The following is a 26,391-nucleotide window of genomic DNA, read 5'->3' on the forward strand; positions in this document are numbered from 1 at the left end:
CGGAGACAGCATCACAGGCGCGCTCCCGCGCGTGTATGTTGGACCGGCTTGAGCCGGTATAAAAAGCTATGAAACAAGAGAGAAAACAGAAATTCGGGGACATTGAAGGGAAGCCAGACCACGGGGAGGTTAGGTTTAATATAAAGAAGAAAGGTGCAAACTGGAAGAATAACTAAATGATTTTTTGGGGTGAAATTGCGGCATTTGGTAGTTTAAAACTAAAATCTCCAGAGCATCCTTTTTATTATTTTTTGGAAAGGAAGGGGTTAAAATTACACCAGAATTGGGTAAAATGTTAACTTAATACAAGGCAGGGGCTATATAAAGGCATTTTGGCTCACCGTGCACTTCGTTGCTAATTTTGAAGCCGCTTACCCTTTCTCTCCCGAAGAGGTAAGTTAAATGACTGAACGTTACTTCGATTCTGAGATATACAGAAAAAGAGATAAGAACTAAGGTTTCTTTTTCAATCTAATTCTTCCATTAAGGTTTTAGAATCACAGTTCTTATGAAAATGTCTGTATTTTTTTTAGATTATTTTCTACGGAAGACGGGTTTGCAAAATGTGTGAAGCAAAAGTTCTTGAGGGGCACTGGCCACAGTACTTTCAACGAGAGGCTGTTTGGGGAGCCAAGCAGTTTACATTGTCATGGCTATTTCAGCGTATTTTACTAACGAAATGACAAGCCAAGTGCAGTTGCTATTTAGAAATAATGATGGGCTGAAAATGTTCAGAATTGTACTGGTGCGGAGCCGGCAGCTGTATGAGCAGACTCGGCGGTGCCGGTTGTGTTATAATTGTTTCGTCCCGCAGTGACTGAGTGGCGCAACTTGCCGGAGTTTTGACATCATCAGTAGGACAGGGCAGCTTTGCCGCAGCAACGCGTTGCTGCATTTAGTCATTGAACCGGAGCGACTATAAACCGCAGACGTCAAATATTGCCTTGAAATATACTCATCTTTATACGAAAGAGGGATGATTTTAGAGGATCTGTCTATTTATTATCTTACGGGAGCCCTTTAACACCGCAATACCGAAAATGTTCGCGTTTTAACAGCGTGCAAGCCCTCTCGCCCCGCTGAATATAAAAGTGACCGCGCGGGATGTGTTTTAAGGATTGTTATTGCATCACATGTAACACATTTCAGTTTCAGGATACTTGTTTTTTTATTGAATCTACTGTATTAGTAAGATGCTATCACTTTTATTTTTCGCCAGCATATTTTCAGGGATTTTCATCACCAGTATGGTGATGAAAAAGGACAGTGATTCGTTCGTGTTGCCTAACGTGGCCTTTTATTAACTTATTTTGATATACACATTACAGCAATCTTTACGAAAAAACACCTTCGTATATTACCGAAATACTATTATCCTGTTCATTTGGTTCAATCTGAAATTTGGTATTGTGTAACGTAAATTTGTTGGCTCCATAATTAAATATCTGGTCATTAACAATGTGTAGGAAATGAGTTGCAAACAAGTTTTTACACTTAAAAATGATGTGGCCGGTCTTTTCAGCAAGCAGGGAGGGTAATCGATTAATGCTTGTGATTGATGATTTTTATTTACTGTAATGAACTGGACTTATACATTCGTGCAATTATAAAACGTTCAATTTAATTGGAAGGTAATCTGCTGTATGAACACAATACATTCCATTGTTCAGCTTTGCTCGACACGTGTCTGTCGCATTAAGTACTGCGCCACCTGGGGGCGCCACTTTCGCTTCATGTGACCAGCAAGCCAAGCGCCACTTTACCTGTACAGGGGATCCGTAACTAACGATTTCTTGTAGTGCCTGTTCTTAAACTATGAGTCGGGTCCAGAGTGAATTGTGAACGCCATTCCCATAGAGGCAGCTGCCTACCTGTGTTTTTCCTGTGTCAGCTTTTTTTTTTAAACCACACGAGGTAGTTGGGTGGAATGGTCTATCCCCATTTCTCTTTGGTATTCAGGCTTGTGCGGAACCAGCTCTCTAGAGGGTGTCAGAAAGACAGAACTGTGGGATGCTGGAGGTCTTGGGAGTGAGTGGAAAGATGTGGCTCGAGAAGGCAGAGAGCTGTTCTTGTGTGTCCTTTGCTTACGTGTCTCACAGTATGGGAAAATTCACCTGTAGGAGGGTATAAAGTGGTGCCCCCCACCCCCCCTCGCACCCTGTGGCAAAACTGGAGTGCATTCTCTGCTTATGAATAGACTCTAAAAGCAACTAATAGTCTGTTCCCTTCACTTCTATTACTGTAAGGTATACCCTTTGTCTCTTTTAAGAGCTGAGAAGGACTATTTTACTTCAGCCATTGTTACAAAGGAGGAATTAGTGGTATGAAAAACTGTTGTCAGGATTGGAGAAGAGCCCTGATTTACATATTACAGTACAGCCCTGGGCGCAGGCTGCTTGAGAATTGGAGAAACTTGAATACTCCTGTCTATAACGCAGGTTGTGCCGTAATTTGGGGAAAGGTAGCTTGGTTACATCAAATAAAGCAGTTTAAATGGGACGATTGTGGAGGTATTCTTAGCCCCTTCTTTGAATAGCCTCTGGCATGCTCCCTGCCTTTTGCAAGATGCTATGTTCTGAATAAAGTATTTTTTCACATTAACATAATACTGTCACAGCGCATTAATACAAATATATGACAGTAGAATTTCTTCCATTCTTGTCCCCTGGCTAAATATGAATTTAGCTCATGTATAATGTTCTCATATGGTTTTCTGCTAATTAGAAAACTGGTGCTCTGATGCATTTTTAAATAGAGTAGACTGCAATAAGTGACTTGGATTTTCAAATAATAATGATCTGAATGGAGATTGGAATGTGCCATTTAAGACTTTGAAAAATATCAGATAAATTATGAATGAAGCTTTATACTACTTATACATATTTTCAAAAAATGGCCAGTATACTCCATTGTTCTATGAGGTTTTCTTCTTTTTTTGTCAGTGTATCTCTCTAAATAGTCCTAACAGGTCTGAAAAAACTTTAAATGCACCAAAATGCTAACTTGCAATCCAGGGTCTCCTTCAATTTATGCAATTTTCATTAGTTACATGACACATATTCACAGATCAAAATAAAAAATAGTGCGTGGGGTTTCTTTGCATTATCTGTTGGTCAGAGCCATTCCTTGAACCACAAGAAACAGAACTCAGAAATTTTCATAACAGTTTCAATTTTTATGAGACATTTCAGTTGATCACACTACTCACAATCCCAAAAAATGGAACATTTGTTTTCCCTGATATCCTGATACAGGTACTTTGATATAATTGAAGTCTTTGGCTTGACAGAGTTTAGCTCTGGAGAAAACCTGCTGTACAGAACTGGTATGGAAGTACAGGAATTCATGTTTTCTAGGAAGTCAATCTTTCTGCTGCTTGTGACAAATTGTAGGTTACATCATCTGCCTGTGTTCTGTAATACAATTGTGGAGCTTACTACTTGGAGAAGGTTTTATGAAACTGCCCCAGGGGCAACTTACTGCTCTATAGAAGCCATACTGCAAATGGACACTTTTATGTGAGCAAGCCATTTTGTGACACATGCTTGTGGTGACTTGCTGGGTAAAAGGCTCCAGAACACTGCATTGTTAGATAATAGCTCTTTCACTGCATAACCTCACCTTACCCTTTGTGCTCAGCACTAATGGCTTTTACTCAAACTGGCAGGTCTGGACTGCAGTAGCTCCAGGAAAACAGATAGATCACTGTGCCGCAGCAGGCCCTCACCAGCTGGGCACTTTTTGATTTTTACATAGCTTTGCGTTTGGAACATATACTTATATGATTGACGCCATTGGAAAAAGCAAAGAAACACTTGAATTGCCTTCAGTATAGAAATGCAGGGCAGTGACAAAGCTGGATATGAAATCGTAGCCATGGTTCTATAATAGTTGGACATACCTGTATACCCTTGGTTTATCTAGTAGCAAGACAAGTAGATAGATCATTCTTTACTATACTTGCTACAGAAAAGACAAAAGATGTTAAGAATGTGGGATAGGACAGAGCACAGCCGACCACTGTAGTGTTAAAAAATGTTGAAGAATTAGGAAATCTGAGAGATTAGAAATTATCTCTGTTTTGATCCTTTCTGAAGCACCTTCAGTTTGCCCTGTTCTTTGTGTCTTCTTCCCCCAGCAGTTGAAGAGCCAACCATGACGGGGTGGATAAACAAAGTGAAGGTGGGCATGGGGACCCAAGTGTACTCTGAGGTCCCCGATGGAGGCTGGGGCTGGGTGGTGGCGGTGGCCTTCTTCATCGTGGAGGTCTTCACCTACGGTGTGATCAAGAGCTTCGGGATCTTCCTTCAGGACATCATGAGCCACTTCAACGAGTCAAACAGCCGGGTGTCCTGGGTCATCTCCATCTGCGTCTTCGTCATGACCTTCACAGGTGAGTCACCAAGTAACTAAAGACTCTTTTCCATAGAAAAAGAACAAAATAAGCTCCGGGTGCAAGGAAATCTTCGTGATCATCAGAGCATGTTGGCTTCAGTACCTGAAGTTCATCAACTGGACCACAGTATGTCTGCTGTTTCCAGAGGAAGATGAGTTCATTATTTGTTTTAGATGAACACAAAATTGCTTTTGTGCTCTTTATAGGTCAGTGAGTCTCCCCACCTTAAGGACCAGCAGTCTTTGCATGCATTAATTACATTTAAAATGTATTGGCAGTAGGGGATCGTGGGTGGAGCAGGAATACATCTCATTACTTGAGCTGAGTGGATTGGTGAATCATTCTATCCTGTTATCCTGTAATCTTTCAGTGATTCAGTGCAGTCCTTGAACATACATGTGATGTTTAATTGTCTTAAATAGTACAGTTCGACCCAATGATCTCAGTAAAGCTTAGTGTGAAACCTGAACAGAAACAAGAACTAAAATGTATTGAACGTTGTGCAGTTTATTTACATGATTCAAGCTTATAAGAATACACAGGGGCTTGTCCTACAACGGAACCTGATTCTTTGCATGACCACAAGTACACCCTCACTGTCCCTAGTAAGCTGATCTAAGTCAGACAAGAGCCTTGATGATCTCAACCAAGGCACACAAAGTGCTTTTCAGGGTCATTCACGTTTAAAAAGACAAAAGCACTCAGACCAGCTGACTGTGGTGAATCCTTTTCTCTTCAGTCTAACAGTAATGCCAGCTGAATCATGTGGGAAACGCTGACTACACAAGCCAAAGTTTCCCAGAGTTAGCGTCAGGACAGTAGAGAATTGAAAAGCCTCCAACATCGATGACACCATACACCCAGTGTAGGTGGAACAGCTAGAAGGGTTATCAGGCATGCATGTCATCTCTTCCCTGGCATGAGCTTCCTTTTGCTTGAATTTAAACAAGAAGAACAGTCTGCCTTTCCAGAAGTTTGTCTGTTCTTGGCTTTGTTTCCTTCCATCCGCATCCAAACATTCAACAAATTTTTAGATTTCCCTTAAAATACTTTAGAAGGTTTTGGACATTGGGTGTTAGACTATAAGTAAGACCATCAGTCCTGCGAAAAAGAGACACGTTTTAAGATGCCAAAGCCAATTGTTTGTAATTTTCACAGTGCAGTTTTCACAAAGCTACCTCTCGTTTGCTGTTACTAGTGCTACAGAACAGCGACATCTAGGGTTTTTCACAGTCAATGTGAAAACAGGAGTGTCTCTTAGAAATAATTGATCTCCATAGAGCAAATTCAGGCTGCCAGGCAACAGCTACAATGTTTTTACACGGCCACTGTGCACAATCAGTCACCCTGCAGAAATAAATAGCTCAAAGCAAAACATGGTTCTTTGGCTAAATTACACTCAGACCACTTTCCAGGACAAATCCAGTACGCTTTGGAGATATGTGTACTTATACTTTAAAATATACAAACAGCTAAACTTATTTAATATGTATAAGAAAGTTCCAAATGTTTTACAATCCATCAAGCCTAACCAGTGGATTTTGGTCATACAGCTTTTTGAAACAAATAACCAATTAAAAAAATAATAAAAATAAAAAACTCTATAGAATAGAGTTTTTCACATTCTCAGTGTGAGTAAATCTGAGGGTTGCACTTACTTCATTAAGCTTGGAAAGCTAATAATTTCTTTACATTTAGCAGATTCCTTTCTAGACCCTTATTTCTTGGGACCAACAGGTCAGCATTTGACTATGGAGCTTGTTCACAGCTGTCATTACTTCCTGTTGCCAGAGATGAACTTTCTTATGGTGGCAGCCATAGCAACCAAGGGAATAGAAGAGGACGTCCCACTTCCTCTTCCTGGAGCCCGGTGTTCTACATCAGACACCAGTTTAAACTAGTTTTCTTGTGAAATTTGGAGCCATTCCCATGTTCTGCCTTAAAGGACACGGCTGATGTCATTTCTTGGTCAGCACGTGCTAGCAGGCTGTATCTACTGCCAGCAAGCAGCCAGCAGAGATACAGCTGTGTTTTTTTAGAGAATTTCCCTTGAATGGCTCCCGAGTTCCAGGACAAAATTATACCTGTAGCTTGGAAACAAATTTTAAATGTTCAGACATGATGGGTTGTGTGGGAAGTGTTTAAAAAAACACTGCCAAGAGACTTAAAACTTACAGGATTGGTCTAACCTGGTGTTTGGTTATTTATTTGAGCCATCATTTGATTCACTGCAGATTTTCACAGCAGTCCAAGCCTGAAGTCTTGACTTCTTGAATACAGGTCACTTCCTGTGAAGTGTTGCAGGAATTAGAATCAAACTAGGAGTCCTGTCGGCGCCAATATACAAAGAAAGACTAGATGAAACTGTCAGGACTGCTAATAAGCTAGAGGGCCCAGTTTGAGCTGCAAGGCAAAAATGTGTTTTCTTCCTTCAGCATTTTTCTTTGTCAAGATTGTTTGCGTAATCACAGCTTTAACAAAAAACATCATGTTCTATCATGTCTCAGTATTTCAGTTCTTTTCATAATAGTACTTAAGGAAGGATATCTGATAGTCTTAAGTTCTTTGAAATGTCATAGATAATGCTTTTACTTTAATTGTATCCTGGTGAGTAAAACTGTAATGCAAGTAGGAAGTATAGTATAAACCCTCATACTTACATACAAGCAGTTTTAAAATAACTGTGCAAAGGCTATTGTATTTTAATACTGATCATTTTGGGAAGATGAACATGAAGGCTGTTTATGTGTCTACTTCTAGCTTTCTTATGGCAGTGAGGTCCTACTGTGTTAGAATGGGTCTAACAGAAGTCTAATAAGTCTATGAAAGAGTCTAAATTGAAGTGTCTTGTGCCTACAGCTCCCCTCTCCTCTGTAATGAGCAATCGTTTTGGATATCGGCCAGTTGTCATGCTGGGAGGATTTCTCATCAGCCTGGGCACGATTGCAGCTGCTTTCACCAACTCCATTGTGGAGATGTACATCACAGTAGGAATCATTTCAGGTAAATAGACTGGGATGCCCAACCCTACTGTAGTGGGCCCTTATTACAGTATGTTAGACAGGCAGCAATCTCAAATGATATCATCAACTTCATCAATAAATTGTGGGCTGGGGGGATATATTAGAACATAGAGACAGGTTCTGGATGATAGGCAAATACTCCAGGCAGTATGTTTTCAATCTCTGTTACTCACTCGATCAGCCTCTGTGGTCTGTACATTGCAATGGCTTTAACTCACAAACAGACCGATTGGTCACAAAAGGCTAACTTTGACATAATCTGTTGTAGCATTACAGCAGATCTCTGAGTGATAAACTTAAACTGATTCCCATGTTTTGCAGGACTAACTAATGATCAAGTCTTCAGTCTCAAACACATTTACAGGTTCCATGGCAGCCATGTAAGGGAGATGCAGTGGCTCTAAAGGCTCTTGATGAATATTTTTGCTTAAATAACCCCTGGGTAGGGGAGGAGCATATGAATGAAACGGCACATCTATGATGGAACAGATTTACCAGCAAATGTGCTCCAAGTGTAATGTGCACCATTTCTGCATAGAAAAAAATAATTAAAAAGCAACCAACAACGTTTTGAAAAAAAACCAAACAACCTTAAACGTCTTGAATTCCATTATCAGCATTGCTTATTATTATTATTGGGAAGTTTGAAAATGTTTTCTTGTCATTAAATTTGGTGCAAATTACTCTTTTTTGTAGATCACTATTCATTTGAATCCCTTTTAATATAAATAATGATGCATTTTGTGCACTAAAATAGTGTCCATTGACATGGCTGTAAATAATTCTTTTTCAGAGTCCTGCTTAAATAACATACAACTTTTGTTTTTTTCAAAGGCGACAAACAACAGGAATGGGAAAGGACTATCTTTTCCCCCTTAATACTTGGGAATGAGCGCCTTAAAATTTATTTCTAAAAAAGCCATTGATTAGACATGAGTGAAGAAAGTTGTAGATGGTTCAGACCACACTGAAGAGGCACATTGTCAATTCTTGATCTGCCCAGTACTTCTGGGAAGTCCAAGTGTGACAGAGAATGTGTTAGAGTAAGCAGATGTCTTTTAATTGCCTGCCAGGGAGATCAAATGGGATGATCAATATCTGAAAGTCATTTAAAGCTCAAAAGATTAAGAGTAATTTTACAGGGTATAGATTTTTTTACCTGGCATTAGCTTGATCTGGAGGAGATTGAGGATTCATGTATTAGAAAAGGAGGAGCTGACAAAGCATCCTGGGGATTCTCAGTGGTCTGGGTCTACATGTGCATAGCACCAGCTTAGAATATTGGTGGACAGACCCAGATATAGATGAGAACATCTAACACCTACTATAGTCGCTTTCTAATTTGAAGAAAAGTTGCCTTATATGAATGTCTTTCATGGGAATCCTAGCAGTGCTGTGGGCTGATTTTGTTTGGCAGCTGTCTTTTCTGAATGTATTGATTTGTGGATATCACTTACTATCAATCAAAAACGTAACCTGCATGCACATGAATTAACTCCTTGCGGCCAGTACCCAGAGGTCTGGGTGGATACATACCAAGACATTGGTATTAAAGCCGCAAGTTTTAACTGTTAAAAAATATGCTAAAACGAAGCCTAATTTAAAAGAATAAGACCTGTCTCCTCAATCCTGTACTGTTCATTTTGTTCTTTTTTAATAGCCTCTTTGGAGTTTGCAGTTACAATGCATTGCACTGCTAGATTTTCCAGGAATCTGATTTTTTGTTTCCTCCAATGGCTAATTCCTAACAACAGACTTTTCTTGTTTTTTTTCTTTTTTTGTCTCCTTTAATATAATTCTCTTTCAGGGTTTGTTCGCCTGTACTGGGAAGCAGCCCCACAGCCCAAGGTTACAGCCCCAGTGTGATCCTGTGTTCCTGTGTAGAGACATGTTAGCGATAAAGTAGATGCGCTGCCTGCCTGCCTGCCGGCGCAGTGGCTGTCACCTTGCTCTCTCATGTCTGTTTACAGGCCTGGGATACTGCCTCACCTTCCTGCCCACCGTCACCATTCTCTCCCAGTACTTCACAAAGCGTCGCTCCCTCGTTACAGCAGTCGCGTCCACCGGAGAGTCATTCTCCGTGTTTGCGTTCGCTCCAGGTGAGACCAGCTCTCCGGCACTGCTAGAGACTCAGCACAGGGAGAAGTCCTACAAATAAGTACTGCGCTACTCCTACATGTAAATAAGGGTGTACATGTGATGCCTGTTAGTCAACTTCATGAATTTATAAAAAAACAGTTCTGAAAATTGAGGTCATATGGGGGTAGGCACAGGAGCGCAGTGGTTAGCAGTACGTGTGGGTTTCCTCTGGGTGCTCCAGTTTCCTCCCGTGGTCCCAGATCATGCTGGTAGGTTGTCTTCCTGGAAACTGGCCCAGGTGTGAGAGTGTGTGTGATTGTGTCTGTGTGTGTTCTAGGATGGACTGGCATCCCATCCAGAGTGTATCCTGCCTTGCTTCCGTTTCTTCCTGGGATAGGCTCCTGACTTTCTTTTCTCTACGTTTTTCTGCATGACTTGTTTCTAACTTTATACCTCTGTGTACCCCGCCGTATACATGGGTGCTCTCTATGTCAGAACTGTAAATGAGCATTTACAATATGTTCTCAAATAACCATTTGTTAAATTAAGGTTTTTATTCTTTCTTTTATCTATTATATAAAATGATCTGATCATCGAAATGGTGTTTTATAAGGATAGTTTCTGAGAGACTTTCTAACTGAAGTATTTTCATATATATATATATGCAATTTGATACATTTGCACCAGTGGTTTAAATATCTCTGTTATCTTGAATGGTAATAAGGAGTACAAGCACTGTCACATTTTGAGATGTGTGCTCCAAGAATTGTCTCAGTAGACCCATCTACTGTATATATAATAGCTATGTTAAAAGGTATAAGCACATTCTAGAGCTTTTCTTTGTGGTTCTCAAACCTTTTCCTGTAACAGTTAAAGGAGTCTACATATATTTGCTTTTGTCCCGTTGTCGTCGGATACAACAATTTTGTCTTCATGCGTACCATACAAACAGAATGTTAGCAAAACACTTACAGTCATTACTGTTGCCACCCTTTGTTTGATCCAGTTATTAAACTCATACATTTAATTAAGTATTATTTATTAAAATATTCATAGTTTTCCAAAGTTTACTATATGTTGATTCATCCTAGGAAGCAGTGTTCAATTTTCACATGACACAACATCTTTCAAATGCCTAGACCTCTCTTTAAGTATGTATCCTCAGAGTCACCTGTGGTTTAATAATACTCGAATATTATATAAAAAGTTAGAGAATAGAGAGCAGTATGTTTTTAGGATGTGCTTTGGATTTTTTTTAACTCAGTTCCCTGTGGGTTTTCAGCCTTTACCGCCTTAAAAGACCAGATAGGCTGGCGTTACTGTCTGGTAGTGATTGGAGCCTTACAGTCCAGCATCATCCTCTGTGGGCTGCTGCTGCGACCAATTACCATTAAGCCTAAGCCTGTGGAGGAAGAGGAGTCCAAGGACCCCACAGTAAAGCAGATGGAGATGGAGTACATGCTGGAAAATGAGAACACCCGGTCCTCCATCGGCTCTGTGGACTCTGGTGTCCAGTCCTTATCTACCTCACGGACTGATCTGTCCGGGAGCCAGAAATCAGGTGGCCTGGAGGTGCAGGGAAAGAAGGTGGAGCTGGACGGGGAAGCGAAGGGGATGCTTCCTGAGAACCCAGTGCTAGTGAAGCAGGAGGAGACCGAGCAGCCGAAGCCCCCTCAAGCCAAGCTGCTGGACTTCGCCGTGCTGAAGGACTGCAGCTTCATCTTCTACGCTCTGTTTGGGCTCTTCGCCACGCTGGGCTTCTTCGCCCCCCAGCTGTACGTCATCGAGCTGAGTGTGAGCAGGGGCATCGAGAGGGAGCAGGCTGCCTACATGCTGTGTGCCATGGCCGTGGCGGAGATCTTTGGCCGGATCTCCATAGGCTGGGTCCTCAACAAGAGGCCCATCCGCAAGATTTACATCCTGCTGATCTGCGTGGTGCTGCTGGCCCTTGTGCTGCTGATCTTCACCTTCGTAACTGACTTCTGGGGACTGATGATCTGCTGTATGCTCTATGGCTTTCTACTGGGTACTGTGGCATCCACCCACATCCCTATGCTGGCAGAGGACGATGTGGTGGGCATTGACCGTATGCCCGCAGCTGTAGGGGTCTATGTCTTCATCCAGAGCTTCGCAGGGCTGGCAGGCCCACCCCTGGGAGGTAAGAGCCCAGATATCAGCTTGCTTTTCTTGTTTCTCGAGTACATGTTCCTCAGAATACCCCCAGCATTGAGGAAAAATGTAAAAATAATCAGAAGATTGAATTCACAGGAAAGATAATATACATTTCCATTAAAATGCATAACAGTCAAGAGGAAGATAAGATTCTTATGATTGCAATTTTCCTGTATCCTGGAATCTTAACATAACATTTAAATTGATCTCACCTCCAAGTATGGTGTATGCACATTTAATGATAATTCTACTCTACAGAAAAACACAGTCAAATCATAGCAATAGCGAAATCTTCAGTTTGACTGCAGCTTAACTAAAGCTATTATTGATTGCAACAGAACTGACGGGTTTTTTTTACTTACCTTTTCATCTAGGTTTCTTGGTGGACAAAACTAAGAATTATGGGTCTGCATTTTACTCATGTGCAGTGGGTATGGGCCTGGGGGCTGTGTTTCTGGGCTTTGTGCGTCCAGCAAAGACTGGTATGTGCCAGGCGAGGAGAGAGCGACGACGGAAGGAGAGCTTAAGGGCTCCCAGCCGTGATGGCGTTTCTCAGGACAGTCAAGTCTCCACGGACGTGCCCGAGGACTTCCTGGAAGTGGACCTCGCCTCAGAGGAAAGCCCTCGCAAAATTCAGCCGGAGGACAGTGTGGTCTGAGGATGCTCAAGACCTGCAGGAGCGACTCCCTTGGACACAGAAAGACTCCAGAAGCCTTGAGAAAAGAAAACACCATCTAAAGAAAACTTTCATGCAAAATCGTGCACAATTCTTAGGAAGAACTTGAAATCAGAACTTGCATGCCACCTGTGCAGCAAAATGCTGTTTTATTCAAGCTACCACTAGCAGCTTCAAATGGCATTTATGGATAAGTAAGAGATAAAACAGTAGAAGGATGCCCCATTTGGTCACTGATCTTAAAGTATAAAATGCTGAATCTACATGTTTTTGTATTTTTCAGGGAATTAAGGCTGCTGAGGCAAACTGTTTTGCACATGACCAAAGGCATTGTAAAGTATGAGAGAGGCTACTGCCTCAATTATTTTGCACACACTGACCAAAGGGGACCCTGAAGAATCACTGTCTGCTGCATGCCTGCAGCTCACGGTCCATGGTGACCTTCTGTTTATTGCCTTCATTTTCCCTGTCGTTGATGTAAGGCTGCAGGCCAAACAACAAGCAGTCAGGGATTCATTGACTGCTTGAAGGTAAATGAAAATTTTACATTACTGAAAATAATTTCACAGAGGAGAGCAACACTTTTCCAAAGGCTCCCTGGAAGACCTTGCAAATATCTCTTAGAGACCTGGCAAAAAATCCAATAAATGCCATTTGAAGCTGTAGATTTTACAGACAGGCAGATTTAAAGTAAATGAAGAAACAAACAGGCTGCACACTGTGGTAGTTATAATTAATTTACATCCATGGTGAAGAGGATAAGGGCCATTGATTCTCTATTCCACTGACAGCTCTCGAGAGTTTCACTTGGTGCAGTCTGACAGATACCAAAACTGGTTTCATGATGAATGTGATCTTAATGGCACTACGGCCAGAGTGAGATACATTAGGAACCAAGCAAGCTTATAAAAAGGCTCAAATCCCTCTTCTGTTCTAAAAGAACCAGTGAGAAATGTGTGAGTAAAGGCAGCAGTGTTGTGTTTTTTTTTTATTTTTTAAGCTGTTTGGACCAACCCCCGTTTAGCGCTGTAACAGTACAGACAAAGACTGGGTGCAGGAGTGTGCCCTGGAAAGGCTTTATCTGGTGTTTGAAATTGATCTGTATTGAATACTTGTGTTTGTTCAGATGTGTTGCTTTTAATATGCCTCATTTTCAGACACACCGTAACTTTCGAAATAGGTTATTCTGTGAGAAATCAAAACATGTGTTGAAATTCAGTGTAGTATTACCTGAATATCTCAGTTTAGTGTTGAAGCTGACCAATGCAGTAATGGTTTGACTTCAACAACAGGTGCCCAGTGGAGGCTATATAGATGGTGAATGATTTTATTATTTTTCTTAAGAGGTTTCACAATATTTTTCAGAACTGATGCATTATGCTGAACTCATTATTCGGTAGGTAAGCAGTTGTCATGTAGCCTGACTATCCACGTTACTGTACTAGAAGGAGGCTTCTACTAAAATGGTCACAGAAGTGGAAGTCTTCTAGACAGGGAAGCTGACTGACTTCATTGCTGCATTTTTGTAATTTTTTGTAATCGTTTACAGGGTAATAGGTTGAACCAACACACATGGCCCATCTGAAAAACCAGCTCTATTTTCTCTGGGTATCATTCGTGCAGACATCTGTATTTATAACCTGAGTAAAGGAACATTATCCAGAACAACACAAGCAAAGTGAACATGTGGTCATATTAAAGATGAACCCATTCACTTTAAGGTTAAAATGGAAGATAATTATTGACTGTAGCTGCCTAAGAATGAAGTAGGCTACATGAATACAATAAAACTATGTCAGATTATAGATTAAAAAAGAAAGTAAATTCATGATGTATCCACAAAGTTCAGAGGTATTGTGAACAGGAAAAAGCAGGTAATTTGTGAAAAAAACAAAATGTCTTCTTTTTTGGTTTTAATGTTAACCACCGAGCTCTGAATATGCAGCACTTGAATTTAATTTCTGTTATATTTATTATAGCACTGAAGTGGACCAAAAAGAACTCTTCAGTATTCATTTTTTAATCTTTTTAAATATATTTTACAGCCAAATGTTTTTTCTGTCTTGTTGACTGTAACTTTCCTTCTGCATAGGAAATAAGCTACACTACACTGGACAAAAACTATGAGGCAATATATTTAACAGTATTATTAGTTCATACAAAAATTGTACATTTTTAATTTATATTTTTTAATTGTGCTCAACTTGATTCTACCGCCTTCACCCTAAAGAAGAACAAATGTGTATTTATTAGCATTCACTATGATCCACAGATTTGAACTGTAGTATTAAAGTACTGCAGCTGCCATTATGTAGTAGAAGATGTTGTATACACATACCCCATACTCCCCAAGGCATGCCAACAAGAAAAGTTGTGTGTTGCAAGTCATTTTTAATAAGAACAGCAAGACGTCGTAAGAGCATTAGGTTCTGTAGTCCAAACACTAAGGTGACTACCCATCTGTAAGGAAGGGGTTGTCGGCGGCCTCCTTTAACTAAGAATGAGCAGGCAACTGCTGCACAAGCAAAAACGGGTTGGAGAGAGGGATGCAAAAATGAAACGCACAAGCAGGTTTTGTAGAAATAAGGAGAGATTAGAGTATGATCAACTCCCAGACATTTTTTAAACTCTTTTTGGGTGCAGTACTTTATCTACAGTTCAAACCAAATAAACCATGTGTGTTTAAGTCTATATCGTCTACGGGCACAGGGGCAAACTCTTTACTAGCTGAACTTTCCTCATGGGTTATTTGTACCTGTGCATAAAAGGTGGCAAGTGTAGATTTTATCTTTTTTGCTAGATTTTAATTCAGAAACACAGGCACATTATGTCATGGGCATTTTTATTTGTAAAAAGTGTAAAATGTGTTCTTAGACCTGGCATAATGCTGCACTGTTGACTACTGAACTTTTTCTTTTCCAATAAAAATGAAAAAACAGATCCAAAGAGATGTGTTCTTTTACTTAACATAATCAACATAAGACAATCAAAAACTAGGGTACATAACATACATATGTAATGGCAAATATGAGTTTTGACCAGAAATTACCTACTTAATAAAAGCGAGAAAAACTCACGTGTGACTTCACACTACACACTTATTTCCATTTCCACAGTGGATGTTTCCTCCAGACAAACATCCACAGATAAACATCAATGAGATCCTGAGGTTAGGAAAACAATCATAGACCCAGTTAATAAATTACAGATGCGCTTAGTTTGCTAAAAGAAAACACAAATCAGGAGTTCACTGTTCCCACAAAGCAATATATACAATTTCTCACATTATGTTTCTTCCACTCAGAATTCCATCTCTTTGGCAGGAATTGTATAAATAAACATTTATTATCTTGCTTGCCTATGTTGGGAACAACCACAGAGTCCTTACTTCATAGATCAGTGGCACTTACATAGTTGCAAATACTGTATGTTGAAGTAAGCTACTGTGATTTTTGGCAGCCATGTATTCTTTACAAGAAGGAAGTTAAATTTCCATACATGGGAGCAGTTTCTACATCTGTGGTGTTGGAAAGTTTGCCGAGTTTTTACATGTCGGTGGGGACAATCATCCAGATTTGTCAGAATGTGTGTCGAGCTTTATGAGGTAATAAGCAACTAGAATAAAATGAAGCAATCAAGGTCATTTCTGAATCACCCTGAATATCACTTTACCTCCAGTCTAAAGTGAATCACATTTTCCGGCAGGATATAGGCATAACAAATCTCAGAGATCTAAACCCTTAAAGAAAACAGACCAGCACATAAAACCACTGGAAAATATGTGAAGTGGCCTGTGAAATGTCTACAATTCAAAAGTAGTGTTTTTTTTCTTAACTGGCTAAAAAAACAAAGCAGCATTCTTCCTTCATTACTCATAGGTAGACCTCCTGATCTTACTACAGACCTCCTGTAGTAAGGTCTGAATGTGTCATATCATATAAACATTCGGATATAGACAGTTTTCTGACTGAGATGTCCAATTAATTTTTACTGAGACACGCAGTATAGAGGTCTCAATTTGCAATTCAAGCTGTTTCAATCTTTGGTTCTTCTCCATTTGTGGAAAATAAGGATTGCTTACTCCTTGGCATAGCACACAGACCAATGGGAGATCAAGGAGAGAAAAAGAGGATGTTACTAAGTCTCATACATCAGTGGCCAAGCTAGCGCTGCACCTTGTAGCTGGACACTGACTGACTCAGAACTGGGAAACGTGCTGCACATTTCAAACACAGAAACGGTGCTAAAAGATTTAGTCCTCCAACACTGACAAGCACTTCATCAGCCACTGCCGGGATGCTTCAAAAGCCTCTGTGGGTTTTGCCGAAGAGGTCCCTGCCTCCCCTGTGGTGGAGCCCTCTTCAATCCATCGCAGCAGGGCCTGCAAAGAAATACCACAGCACAAACGTAGCTTCCAGTTCCCTGTGACTACCAACTACCACACCTTCAAACTGGCCATGAGAACAGGGAAGGGTGTGACTGAGAACAGACAGCTTCCTCATCTCTCTCACAACAGCATAGAACTGAAGCTGCCATCACATACAAGAAACTAAACTGTTTCCACAAAGTCACTTCATTGCTAACGTTATTTGCTTCATGTGGTCACATAAGAGAGCTGAAAGACTTAGGAGTCATTGGCTTCATTTTGAATGTTAAAGGAAAACATTTTACAAAGACGGCATGAAACGATTCCAGATAAGATTTAAAAATAAAATTAAAATCATAAACAGGACCTATCATTCCTTTGACTTATCAGTTCTATAAAACTGGACACACATCAGCTCCAATAAATATCTATCCAATAATTGTGGATTATTGTTAAGAAATCAATAAAACTTGATTTGGTAGTGAATCAGCTCCATCAGTTACACACCAGATTTGATTTTACTGCATTGGATGGACTGTCTGATGCTCTGATGTGTCTCTATCGTAGTCACCCACCTTGTACCTCTCAGCAATCTTAAATCCCATGGCTGTCTGTAGTTTGCGCAGACACACAGGGCAGAGATCCAGTGGCCGGCGATCTGATTCCTCCAGGTGATTGGAGCCCTGCATCACACACTGCATCCACTGGCAGTGCTGAATCCCGAAGATGTGGCCAATCTCATGAGTGAGAGTCTATCAGGGACACAGAGGCACACCAGAACAGCAATAAGTCAAAATTATTTTGTGCTAAAAATAGGAATACACCGAAACTTTCAAATTGTACATCGTACTTAAAGGTTTTATTAAAGGTAATTGATTGATTACATCTTTCTCAAAAGCAGGGTGTCTTGCCAATGAAACGGCTTTTAAATTCTCTGGGATCAAACCTCACTGACTATTGCTGTTGGCCAGAAACTGATGTAGACAGATGGAAGCCAGCTTTCATCAGGCATTTTGACCCTTATCCATAACTCCTTCCTGCTGGCGGGTCAGCAGTGATAGCCAGTTTCAGCCATTCTCCTCCTAGCCTCCAGCTTAACTCCTCTCTCCTGTTCCAGAGCCAGAATGAGGCTCTCTCCTCTGCCTCTCCGAACCATCGAAAGGCTGTCTTTCTGTCCCTCCCAGTCAGCCCAACAGCACTTAGCATTCTCCACACTAATTGTGCGGGGACTCCTCTGCACTAACCTCCAAGCAGGAAGAACAATGTCTGCCGCCCTTTCCTTCTACAGTCTTGTACTAGACCTTCATATTCAACACTTTTCCACCAAAAAGCTTCCTCACATCCTTCCTCCCACATCACCATCAGCTCAATGAGGATGATCATTGTCACCTCAGGGGACCGCTTCACCCTGGCCTCAGGGTTGTTTAAAGAACCTCAGAAAACTGCAACTCCAAGGTCCAACCTCATGTCCAACAAGGGAGCTTTATGCAAGACAGAATCTTTGATTTTACTTGACCTTGTTAGCTTCTCTCCTTCCAGATTGCTGCCACTTTATTTTTAGACCTCCCTGAGTTTGCTGTGTCATCTGTCTCTCTTTCTCTATGAGTGTGATCAGGAACTTATCTTGGTGCCATGGTGCTGTTGTGCGTTTCTGATACTTCTCAGTCTGTCTTGACGAACCACTTTCCCAAGCATTTAATTGTATCTAGAGTACCCCTACAGTACTTTTCTGATTACCATGCATCTTAACTTCCTTAGTTTCAACTTAATTTTCACCCAGGTTTTCATGTCCTCCAGTGCTTTCAAAACCCACTTCACTTGCACATGCGATGTAGTTGTTACAGTGAAATCATCCATGAACCCAGTAAGGACTGGTTGGTGGGTACCTGACTGCATTTGTGGTCCATGGGGTTGTTATCTTGCTGCTGTTATATTAGGTTCGTTCCCATGATGAAGACAGGGGAGATTGTGCAGCCTGTTACAATTCCTTTTCTCTAACTCTTGTTATCTTGATGTAAATCGTGCTGACATAAACTGTAGCTTAATTCCCCCAAAACAGCTGGTAATGATTACTTTGAAGTGGGATATGGTAGTGCTCCACTGCAACCCAAATTCAAACTGTGTGGAATGGACCCACATGCATTGGCCAGGTCCAGCCAGACAACCGGCAGGTCATGTATATTGTCAACTTTGTGGCCAAAATGGAGAGGAAAAGCTTCCCCACCACACTTAGAAGTGAGATCACTAGAAGCGAGATTGTTCTGAACTGTCTAATGGCAGATGAGCTCTTTTCATTGGGAACAAAGCAGCTCAATGCTTTCTTCAACCCTGATAGGATGGTCCCCTTCTGCCATAATTAAATAATAGGAATGAAATCTTATTTTGTCATTAAAAAAAACAAACATTTTTTAAGGTTTCTTACTGGCTTACAGATAATTGAAAAAATGCAAAGACTAGACACAACTATTTATTCCACAAATTGATATATTTTTTACCGCTCCCAGAAAAAACACACGTTTGTAACTAAATTGGCTCAATGTCAATGAACCTCATACTGACGAGTGGCAGAACAGGTACACTTTATTTTAAGACTCTCACTTGAATCCTATAACTAATCACTTATCCACTCGAAGAATCCATAGGACAGTTAAAACTGGCTGAACTGGTGGCCGAGAACAAATTCCCAGATGCCTATGTTGTGCAGCAAGCCAATACCACTGTCAACTCATGCGCAACCAACCCCCGAAGGCACAACTGGCAGTTCTTGAACCTGAGCTATCAACGTCTGGTCTAACTTGCTTTCACAATAGCTCTTTTAGTAGACCTTTAGTAGTGTTATTAGGAATGTCTTCTAAGAGTAGTGTTATTCTTCATGTCTTTTAAACATGAAGAGTACTGTTTGGGGGCAGGCTGACCTTGCATGACCTCAGCAGCAGGGTGCTCGTGATTGGTGGAGTGTAGTAGCCATCAAACACAGAGTAATCCTGTGTAGACATCTTTCTGCCCTTCTGCAGGCGGCCTTTGTAGCTCCTGCTGTAGAAGTTGTCATCATATCTGGCAAAACTGAAGATGCCCATTCCTGCAGAGAAGGAAATGGCACAAACTCAACAAGCTCTTGTGGAAATCACACTGGTACAGGTCTCTGAACTGCACAGTGGCTGAAGACAGATGTGCAGAATAGGAAATCTGGGAAAAGGATCAAATGTCCATCTATCCATTTTCTAACCGCTTCTTCCAATTCAGGGTCACAGGAGAGCCACAGCCTATCCCAGCAAGCAACAGGCCCAAAGCAGGATACACCCTGGACTGGATGCTAGGCTATCACAGGCTAGCCACAGAGACGCAAACAAGTACACAGTTACAAAAGGGTCAATTTTTCCCAGATGCCAATTAATCTACAAGTATATTATTTTTACTGTGAGAGGTGACTGGAGCACCCGGAGTACTGGGAATACTGGGAGAATTTAAAAGCTTTAAGCAGATAGCACCCCAGGTCCAGAACTGAATGCCCCAAGTCACTGTTCCACTGTGCTGCCCTAGGAATGAGTGTATTGCTGATTTATCTTTTCAGAAAAAATAAGTGATATCCTAAAAAAAAAATCTCAATTCTATACAGATCTTTTACAACCTACTACAATTTACTTTAAGTTTGTAGTCACTGCCAGCCAATCAAAGCCTTTATGACACCATGCTCTTTGGACCTGTCAACAGCTGTTTCCTGAATGCATATCAGAAACATGCACTGTAATAAGTTCTCCTAAAGGAATACGTTATGTTTAAAATGAGGAATGAACAACGTCTACTCTGGAGGGTCTCATTCCGGCAGGTTTCAAAGGTGTACTTGGATTTGCAGCAGCTAAGAAAACTGGCCATATGTGTTGAAATTGACTAATTAAGCAAAAGTGAGATCAGTTAAGTATCTGAGAGCTCAGGTGGAATTACAATTTGCCAGCACACTGAAAAAGTCCCTTGTGTATACGAGTAGTCTCGTTGTTTGACAATAGCTCCATCTCCTGTCCATGTGCGGTACCACACCTCATGTAAAAGAGCTCTAGTATCTTGCCCTCAGTAGCTTAACAGTACTCAACATTTGTCTTAAAGGTGTGAGGAATGCAAGTAATTTAGGATTTATTAAAAGGACTATTGATGGGACTGTACATCTAACATCACATATGCTTCACTCATCAACATTGATACGACCACTGATGTTGATTTACCTATCGATTATTGATAAGTAAGGCTTATGTGATAAGAGATATATTCAGATCCTTCATTAGAAAATTTCTGCAACGTTTCCGAAGTCATGGTGCTTTAGCTAACAGACCTCACTTTAAAGCACATACAAATAAGAGAGTTCAAAAGATGAGTATCTCCCTATAACTCTCTTTGCTGGAGTCAATATTTAATTATCCACTTTAGCTGCACATTACTGTCTTATTTTGCTCTCTAGTGGTGTAACCCGAGAAGTGCATTAATGAAATCGGGATTAGTTCTCATGCATTTTCTGCACATTCTGCTGTTTAATCATTATCTCGAGAAGTTGTGTGAACTGGCAGTAATGGGAAGATCCAGCATTACTACCGTTAAAATAGCAGTTTCCCTATACTATATACATGAAAGAAGGTAATCTTAACTTTCTAAACAATCTTTCTCTGAACATTTTATACCGTCTCAAACACTGGAAGGAATTCAGTCCAGTCTTCAGTTTCTAATTTAAATGATAGGAAGGATGTGGTAAATCAAAAAGATAAAGACGCTGAAAAGTGTCAATTAAGCATCAAAGAGACTAACACCACCAATCCTTTTCTGTCACTCGAGCTTAGATCGGATAAGATCAGATGACTTTATTGGCCATATACAAGTTCTTGTATTAGAAATTTGTCTTTTTGCATACCCCCACTTGCTCTCCATGAGACACATGGACAGGGAGAGAAGCTTGGGGTCAGAGCGCAGGGTCAGCCATTTATACGGCCCCCCTGGAGCAGCTGGGGTTAAGGGCCTCGCTCAGGGGCCAAATGGAGTAGGATTCCTGTGCCAGCCAAGGGATATGAACCAGCAACCTTCCAGCCACAGGCGCAGATCCTTAGCCACAGAGCCATCGCACCCCCCCAGATCAGCTCTAAACAGACATGTTAGACTATGAATAGTGGATAGTGCTGACTAGAATGGTATCTCTTATGTTTGCAAGTTTATCATCCTAGAGCTCCAGCTTTCTGTACATCACTCCACTTTCTATACCTCATTCTCCCTGTGTGGGTGCAGGGGTTTTTGGTGGAAGCAGTGACATAAAAACCCTGTTATTGTTTCTACTTTTTTATGTATTTAATCAACAAAAAAGGAGAAAATTTAAAAAAGAAATATCAATCCAACTCAGATATAACCCTTTGAGTCTTTTTTACTCCCATTAGCCTTTTAAGTTACTGCTCTATAACCCCATTTCTGTCTCCCCCCCACTAGTCTGCACAATGAGTGAAAGGCGATCCTTGTTACCTTTAGTGAGCGATGCTTGGCCAAACACAAAGTTCCAGGAGTCTTTGGGGTACAGGTCAATCATGGTGATCCCCACAATGCAGAAGGCGTCTTTTGGTTTCTTCTTTTTCAAGTAGCTCAGCAGATCACCTGGAAGAAAAAGCTGCCATTTTTGGACTACGTCTATCTTATAACTTGTCTATCATTATGTACGCCTTGTATAAGCATGTGAACATGTGCACCAGATTTTGAGTAGTACATCTGTATGTTAACACAGGGGTCTCCAAACTTGATGCTACTGTTAAAAAGAGAAAAGGAAATGTAAGGGTGATGGATGAAAACAAGAGACGGGAGGTGGAAACACGGGTAGGGCTGTGAGGAGAAAGGTACTCACCAGTGTTAATCTGCAGATTGTGGGTGTACTCATTGATTCTGAAGGCACAGCCAGTGGCGGACACAGGGACAGGCTCCAGCAGCTTCACGGACAGCCCATAATAGAAGGCCTCGCAGTATTCTCGCAGCCAGCCCACATACCGGAGTGTGGCAGCTTCACCCTCACCAAACGAGCCTGCAAGGGCACAGACGCTTCAGAAGAACAAAACATCTGCCACTTATGCAGTGCTATCAGCTTTTGACATTGACTGCCATCCTCCCTCCCTACCTGCTCTTAAAAGCTGTAATCAGAACGGTTAAACCACTTTCAATTTCTGCTTTAATCACGATAATCTGAGGGGTATGAATCCAGCTCAAATTATTTTTTCATGCGCATGTAGTAAGGAAACAGATCACTTTACTTTCACTTTTCAACGACCAGACACACCCTGTGTGAAGCTGCACCTTTTTAGACCCAGCAAATAGCAGGAATTGCAGAGAAGCAATTGTGGGGGACTAATCATGCATTTACATTGGAAAATATGCTGTTGTGTTTGGCTGTTTCTTGAAAGACTGAAATTAATTTCTTCGAAACAATTACTCATCTTGTTTTAGCTGTTTAGCAGACATCTAAAGGCCAACAGGTGTGGTAGGATTACATAGTGACAGCTGTCAGCTCTACCTATTCAACAGCCATGTACAGTACTACAACATTTACCATGGATGAATAAACCAACCTGATCAAAAAATGCATTACACCATTGGATGCTTGGTTTCCACCTCCTAAACTACAACTATAGCAAGATTAGATACATGTACAGATCAGGGTGTTTGAAGCACGTGGGCAGGACAGCAGTGGCAAGATCTCAATGTAGCTACTTGTTGCTCAAGAACGTACAGAACTTAAACTCAACAATAAAAAAAAATCAACTGTGTGATCAAACCAGCATCTCACCCACAGTCTGGATGTAGATCGTGTTGCGCCCCTTGACGGGTGTGTTGCGGTAAGGGTTGCAGTAGTACTGCTGGAAGTCCTGAGGCGGCTCCGGGTGCGAACTGATCCAGTCCGAGTCCGAGTGCAGGGTGATGGGCTTGAAGAGGGTGCTGTCAGGGTAAAGGCCTTCCTCCAGAAGTCGCTTCTCCTCCCTGGTATACTTCTGGAAGTGCTGGATCAGGTCTTTCCGGTTAGAGACTAAAGCCAGGCGCAGTCTCTCTGCTGAGTGCTGGATCACCTGCATCTGCACTGCCGCTCTAGAGAGAGCACAGGACCACAGATGGGCTCAGAAAAATCAGGAGGTGGGGGGCATGGTGGAGCCATGGTGAGTACAGCTGCCTTGCAGAGCTGGGGCCCTGGGTTCAATTCCAGACCTGGGGTATAATCTGCATAGAGTTTCTATGTTCTCCTCACGGTCATATGGGTTTCCTTCAGGTGCTCTGGTTTAATCCCACTGTCCAAACACATACTGGTAGGATAACTGGCTTCTAGGAAATCCACCCTGGTGTGAGTGTGTGTTTGTGTCTGTGCGTGCCCTGTGATGGCCTGGCATCCTTGTCCAGGGTGCATCCTGCCTCGCGCCCGTTGCTTGCCAAATTACGCTCAGCGTATCATGCAATCTTGAATTGGAAAAAGAGGTTCGAAAATGGACAGATGGATGTTAGGTTGTTGTTGGGCCCATTATAGCTGCAATGATCCCCAAACCTTGTAAAGCATCTTCTATGGATGACTGTCTTGAAACAGCATGCACAAATCATCCATCCCTCATCAGAAAGCAGTCTACGTCATTCCAATCTGCAGCCGATCCCAGACTCACAAAGCAACAAGGCAGGATTAAACCAGTTCATCACAGGGCACTGACACCCACGTGGACAGGGAAAATTTACACAACCCAAATAACCTAGTTAGCATGTCTTTGAAAGGTGTTAGAAAACCGGAGCACACCACCCACCAAGGAAAAACTGTTTCAGGCTTAAGTATGTCAGTCTTACCATTTGTATGAAAAGCTATCTATTCCATCCCAAAGCATTAGTCCTCCCTCATGTTCATAACCCACCAAAACCCAGTGATATTTCAAAATAACAGTGGACCACTGTTCTTCCAGTTCTTCTTAAACAAATGCTATCTACCAGCTGGCCTCTTGGGAGTTTCCTTTCAATGATACTGAGTTCAGACGGCATGGAGCTACAAACACACGCCACCGCAATCAAACCGCATCAGTGTCGGGTCAGATGTTACTGGCACGCACGTCTACATGACGGAAGTACTGCCAAAACTACTTCAGCAACTTCTGAAAAACCTTATCTGGGGTGAAACTGCACGAAGAAACCACAGCAACATCTGGAGCCCTGTAGCAAACAGCGATAGATCTTGTCACCTAGCGACGTGCAAAAGTGATATTACCACAGTACAATTCAAGACAAAACAGGATTGCCACAAGAACGGGAACATTCGTTACAGTGGTGCCTCATATGCAGGGAGGATTCTCCAGCGAACAGACCTCATACTGTACACCTGACAGAAAGCAATGGTATTCCGTAGCCCTGCTGTTTAGATTATTCTGTTGAGGTTCTGTTCCACCTGAAAACTTTTGTGCCATTTCCAACTTTCTAAGAAAAAACTGTTCCGTTTTCGAATAATCTTCCCTTAAAATAATAAGAAATAGCTCGTCTTTTGTGTTCTTCATTTTCCGTCGGTTTATCAGTGGTATTGCGCAATTGCTTGCAAACCCAAAGACGGCGTAATACATGATAATTTAAACATGGTATTCTAAAAAAGCTTTGTTTTGAAAAACAACAACAACAACAACAACATTACCTTTGCTTTTTAATAGCGAGAGAATCAGTCTGAACCTAGCAAAGACGCCAGAGCAGAAAAGAAGCAAGCAGAAAAACTAAACATTGTTTTCCGTTTTAATTCGAAGGGTACAATGGTTTCTGAGGCCCAAATAATACTACAAAGCGAAACGAAAGACGCCCGAATACTTCAAAAAAATTAAATAATGTGCTGCAATAATAACTGCCATATCTACAAAACCACCGTTAATTTGTCCACAGTGCAAAGACAATAATTAATTCCCAAAGGATCTCAAAGCGCTTTCGATGATCTCAGGTGAGCCACTTCATCCAGCACTGAAGAGCAGTCCCCTCCTGTGTGACCAGTGACGCACTTCTTTTCACCGATTATGCGACACCAGCCACTTTCAAAAACTATGATACAATTAAGGCAAAACAAAAACTGTTGCATTAATCGTATTTACTTATTGCAAGTCGAGTCTTCTCGTAAAACCGTAATGCTGACCGGGTTAGGAACTGAAACGCTGAACGGCAAACCAGAGAAGTGAGAACTGTCTAGCGAACCCGTATCGGATTACGATTGGGGAACGTCTCTAAACGTACTGCCTGTGCAAAAAACGTTGAAAGCGTTCGGTAATTTTTAAAAATAAAAGTAACTTTTAACTTTTAAAATAAAAGTAACGTTATTTACGTTGTAAGCACGGTAATGTTTCTATAGATCTGTGAAATGTAAATATAAATATACTTATTATAAGCAATATTAATACAATTAATGTACAAATAACAAATACATAAACCACATACATCATTAAATATGTGGAAATAAAGGTACTGTTTCCCTCGGTTTGAGATTAAAAAAAACATTCCCATTTTTTTTTACAAATATCTTATTTTTCTTTACTTCACAATTTCAAGAAAATTGTGTTAATGTAGCCAAAATCGATTTAGGTATTCTATAAAATGAAAAATTCGCGGTTTTTAATTTCTAGTAGCGCCGTGTCCTGATATTCAGAGTAAACGTTAGCTTACTGGAAATAAGAGGCAGACT

General features: G+C 41.2%; 2 protein-coding genes across 6 annotated transcripts; one reads left to right on the top strand and one right to left on the bottom strand.

Annotated features, from left to right (window-relative positions):
• The first annotated feature begins 18 nt into the window (after positions 1–18).
• On the top strand, positions 19–15,286 carry LOC148652683 (monocarboxylate transporter 7-like). Of its 3 annotated transcripts, none has more exons than XM_088599712.1 (6): positions 19–393; positions 4,142–4,393; positions 7,256–7,399; positions 9,390–9,518; positions 10,781–11,656; positions 12,045–15,286. In XM_088599712.1, exons 2-6 carry the CDS (start codon positions 4,156–4,158, stop codon positions 12,326–12,328), a joined length of 1,671 nt encoding a protein of 556 aa, XP_088455838.1. In that variant the 5' UTR covers positions 19–393; positions 4,142–4,155; the 3' UTR covers positions 12,329–15,286. The 3 variants fall into 3 exon arrangements, with proteins under 3 accessions (XP_088455838.1, XP_088455837.1, XP_088455840.1); XM_088599711.1 differs by having other exon boundaries at positions 21–393; positions 4,139–4,393; XM_088599714.1 differs by lacking the exons at positions 19–393; positions 4,142–4,393 and having other exon boundaries at positions 7,258–7,399; positions 9,227–9,518.
• amz2 (archaelysin family metallopeptidase 2) lies at positions 15,287–25,957 on the bottom strand. Of its 3 annotated transcripts, none has more exons than XM_088599729.1 (7): positions 25,808–25,957; positions 23,509–23,804; positions 22,576–22,749; positions 22,203–22,331; positions 19,628–19,791; positions 17,288–17,464; positions 15,287–16,727 (listed from the first exon to the last, which is right to left on the bottom strand). In XM_088599729.1, the coding sequence occupies exons 2-7, from the start codon at positions 23,789–23,791 to the stop codon at positions 16,599–16,601; spliced, it is 1,056 nt and encodes a 351-aa protein (XP_088455855.1). In that variant the 5' UTR covers positions 23,792–23,804; positions 25,808–25,957; the 3' UTR covers positions 15,287–16,598. The 3 variants fall into 3 exon arrangements, with proteins under 3 accessions (XP_088455855.1, XP_088455856.1, XP_088455857.1); XM_088599730.1 differs by lacking the exon at positions 25,808–25,957 and adding an exon at positions 25,366–25,801; XM_088599731.1 differs by lacking the exon at positions 25,808–25,957 and adding an exon at positions 24,540–25,339.
• Positions 25,958–26,391: the final 434 nt, after the last annotated feature.

The sequence above is a fragment of the Lepisosteus platostomus genome, chromosome 11, assembly GCF_059453375.1.
Source record: "Lepisosteus platostomus isolate fLepPlt1 chromosome 11, fLepPlt1.hap1, whole genome shotgun sequence".
Classification (NCBI taxonomy): Eukaryota; Metazoa; Chordata; class Actinopteri; order Semionotiformes; family Lepisosteidae; genus Lepisosteus; species Lepisosteus platostomus.

Excerpts from the sequence above, each read along its gene's own strand:
- LOC148652683 (XM_088599712.1), top strand. The coding sequence starts at position 4,156 with ATGACGGGGTGGATAAACAAAGTGAAGGTGGGCATGGGGACCCAAGTG. Across the intron at positions 4,394-7,255 it reads CTTCGTCATGACCTTCACAG|CTCCCCTCTCCTCTGTAATG; the intron begins GTGAGTCACCAA and ends TTGTGCCTACAG. Across the intron at positions 9,519-10,780 it reads CGTGTTTGCGTTCGCTCCAG|CCTTTACCGCCTTAAAAGAC; the intron begins GTGAGACCAGCT and ends GTGGGTTTTCAG.
- amz2 (XM_088599729.1), bottom strand. The coding sequence starts at position 23,791 with ATGCAGGTGATCCAGCACTCAGCAGAGAGACTGCGCCTGGCTTTAGTC. Across the intron at positions 19,792-22,202 it reads CCAAGCATCGCTCACTAAAG|GAATGGGCATCTTCAGTTTT; the intron begins GTAACAAGGATC and ends CCTTCTCTGCAG. Across the intron at positions 16,728-17,287 it reads AGATTGCTGAGAGGTACAAG|GCCCTGCTGCGATGGATTGA; the intron begins GTGGGTGACTAC and ends ATTTCTTTGCAG.